The sequence below is a fragment of the Micropterus dolomieu genome, linkage group LG22, assembly GCF_021292245.1.
Source record: "Micropterus dolomieu isolate WLL.071019.BEF.003 ecotype Adirondacks linkage group LG22, ASM2129224v1, whole genome shotgun sequence".
NCBI classification, from domain to species: domain Eukaryota; kingdom Metazoa; phylum Chordata; class Actinopteri; order Centrarchiformes; family Centrarchidae; genus Micropterus; species Micropterus dolomieu.
Window position 1 is genome coordinate 35,727,197 of NC_060171.1, and position 2,368 is coordinate 35,729,564.

A 2,368-nucleotide genomic window follows, 5' to 3' on the forward strand; every position below is an offset into this window, starting at 1 on the left:
TCCTGAACCCAAACTGGAACCTGGTTCCACAGGAGAGGAGCTTGATAGCTGAACGCTCTGGCTCCTAGTCTACTTTTGGAGACTCTAGGAACCACAAGTAACCCTGCATTCTGGGAGCGCAGTGCTCTGGTGGGGTAGTAAGGTACTATGAGCTCTTTAAGATAAGATGGTGCCTGATCATTAAGAGCTTTGTAGGTAAGAAGAATGATTTTAAATTCTATTCTGGATTTTACTGGAAGCCAATGCAAAGAAGCTAAGACAGGAGAAATATGATCTCTTTTCCTGGTTCCTGTCAGAACACGTGCTGCAGCATTCTGGATCAGCTGAAGAGTCTTAATGGACTTTTTCGAGCAGCCTGATAATAAGGAATTGCAGTAATCCAGCCTAGAAGTAACAAATGCATGGACTAGTTTTTCTGCATCATTTTTAGACAGGCGATGCCATCAAGGGAAACTATATCTTTAGATAATGTGTCACGGAGGTGCTTAGGCCCCAGAACAATAACTTCAGTTTTATCTCCACAATTATGAAAGAAAATTTTATTCTTACTGAAAATATAGTTGAACCTATTGTGCTTAATAAAAATGTTTTATGGTATTTCATATTTGTCCTTTGCTGAAAATGGGTTTGAATCTCTAATCTATTTTAGTATTTGTATTCTAAAAGTGTATCATATATAAAGTAACCTTAATTGATGTGTGAAAAGTGTGTGTGTGTGTGTTTTGTGGGCAATTCTAGGTGTATGAAGTTAAGCAGTCAAGCAGTGCTGTGGAGAAGATCAGTTCTTTGGTCAATAAAGTTCTGGAGCCTCTCCACCCTCATGTTGATGAACATAAACCCAAAAACATCAAACACCTTTCCCACACTTTCTCCAGGGAAAAACAACACCTGTAAGTACCCCTTTTACATGGAAATAAGTTGGACACTTGTAGCCCAACATGAATGTACAAGCAACACAACAATAAAGAGAACACCTATTTTGTCATTTTAGTAATTTTAGTAGTTAACAAAAAATGTTAGGGTGTGAGCAGGGCTTAGTGTGAAAAAAACAACCTACCAAAGTGAACCAGGATAAGTGACTATAAGAGATCGCTCAGTCAATGTAAGAGATCGCTCAGTGACTGAGGTTGTGAGTTTGAGTCTGGACTGTGAAGTACAACCTCGGGTGGTTACATAAGCAGTTCAGTCAGATGCTCTTATGGAATACACCTCTTACCTATTAGTTTGCGGGGAATTTTTCACAGTTGATTCTACTGTTGGGCGTTGTAGATTACATTCACTGAGCGATCTCTTACAGTCACTGAGCGATCTCTTACAGTCACTTAGCGATCTCTTAGAAGCACTTAGCGATCTCTTACAACCACTGAGCGATCTCGTACAGTCACTGAGCGATCTCGTGCATTGACTGAGCGATCTCTTACAGTCACTGAGCGATCTCGTACAGTCACTTAACAATCTCTTACAGTCACTGAGCGATCTCTTACAGTCACTGAGCGATCTCTTACAGTCACTGAGCGATCTCGTACAGTCACTTAACAATCTCTTACAGTCACTGAGCGATCTCTTACAGTCACTGAGCGATCTCTTACATTCACTGAACAATCTCGTACAGTCACTCAGCGATCTCTTACAGTCACTGAGCGATCTCTTACAGTCACTGAGCGATCTCGTACAGTCACTTAACAATCTCTTACATTCACTGAGCGATCTCTTACAGTCACTTAGCGATCTCTTACAGTCACTGAGCGATCTCTTACAGTCACTGAGCGATCTCGTACAGTCACTGAGCAATCTCTTACAGTCACTGAGCGATCTCTTGCAGTCACTGAGCGATCTCGTACAGTCACTTAACAATCTCTTACAGTCACTGAGCGATCTCTTACAGTCACTTAGCAATCTCTTACAGTCACTGAGCGATCTCTTACAGTCACTGAGCAATCTCTTACATTGACTGAGCAATCTCTTACAGTCACTTAGCGATCTCTTACAGTCACTTAACGATCTCTTACAGTCACTTAACGATCTCTTACAGTCACTTAGCGATCTCTTAAAGTCACTTAACGATCTCTTACAGTCACTGAGCGATCTCTTACAGTCACTTAACTATCTCTTAAAGTCACTGAGCGATCTCTTTCAAGCACTTAGGGATCTCTTACAGTCACTTAGCGATCTCTTACAGTCACTTAACGATCACTTACAGTCACTTAGCGATCTCTTACAATCACTTAGCGATCTCTTACAGTCACTTAGCGATCTCTTACAGTCACTGAGCGATCTCTTACAGTCACTTAGCGATCTCTTACAAGCACTTAGCGATCTCTTACAGTCACTTAGCGATCTCTTACAGCCACTGAGCGATCTCTTACAG

At 41.3% G+C, this 2,368-nt stretch overlaps 1 protein-coding gene across 1 annotated transcript in view; it reads left to right on the plus strand.

Moving 5' to 3' along the window:
• The window catches only part of LOC123962261 (anoctamin-1-like), a 76,181-nt gene that overhangs the window by 35,642 nt on the left and 38,171 nt on the right, over positions 1-2,368 (plus strand). Inside the window, exon 4 of the mRNA XM_046038288.1 lies at positions 739-890. Within this exon, the coding sequence (XP_045894244.1) occupies positions 739-890 (152 nt within the window). The remainder of the gene's footprint in view (positions 1-738; positions 891-2,368) is intronic.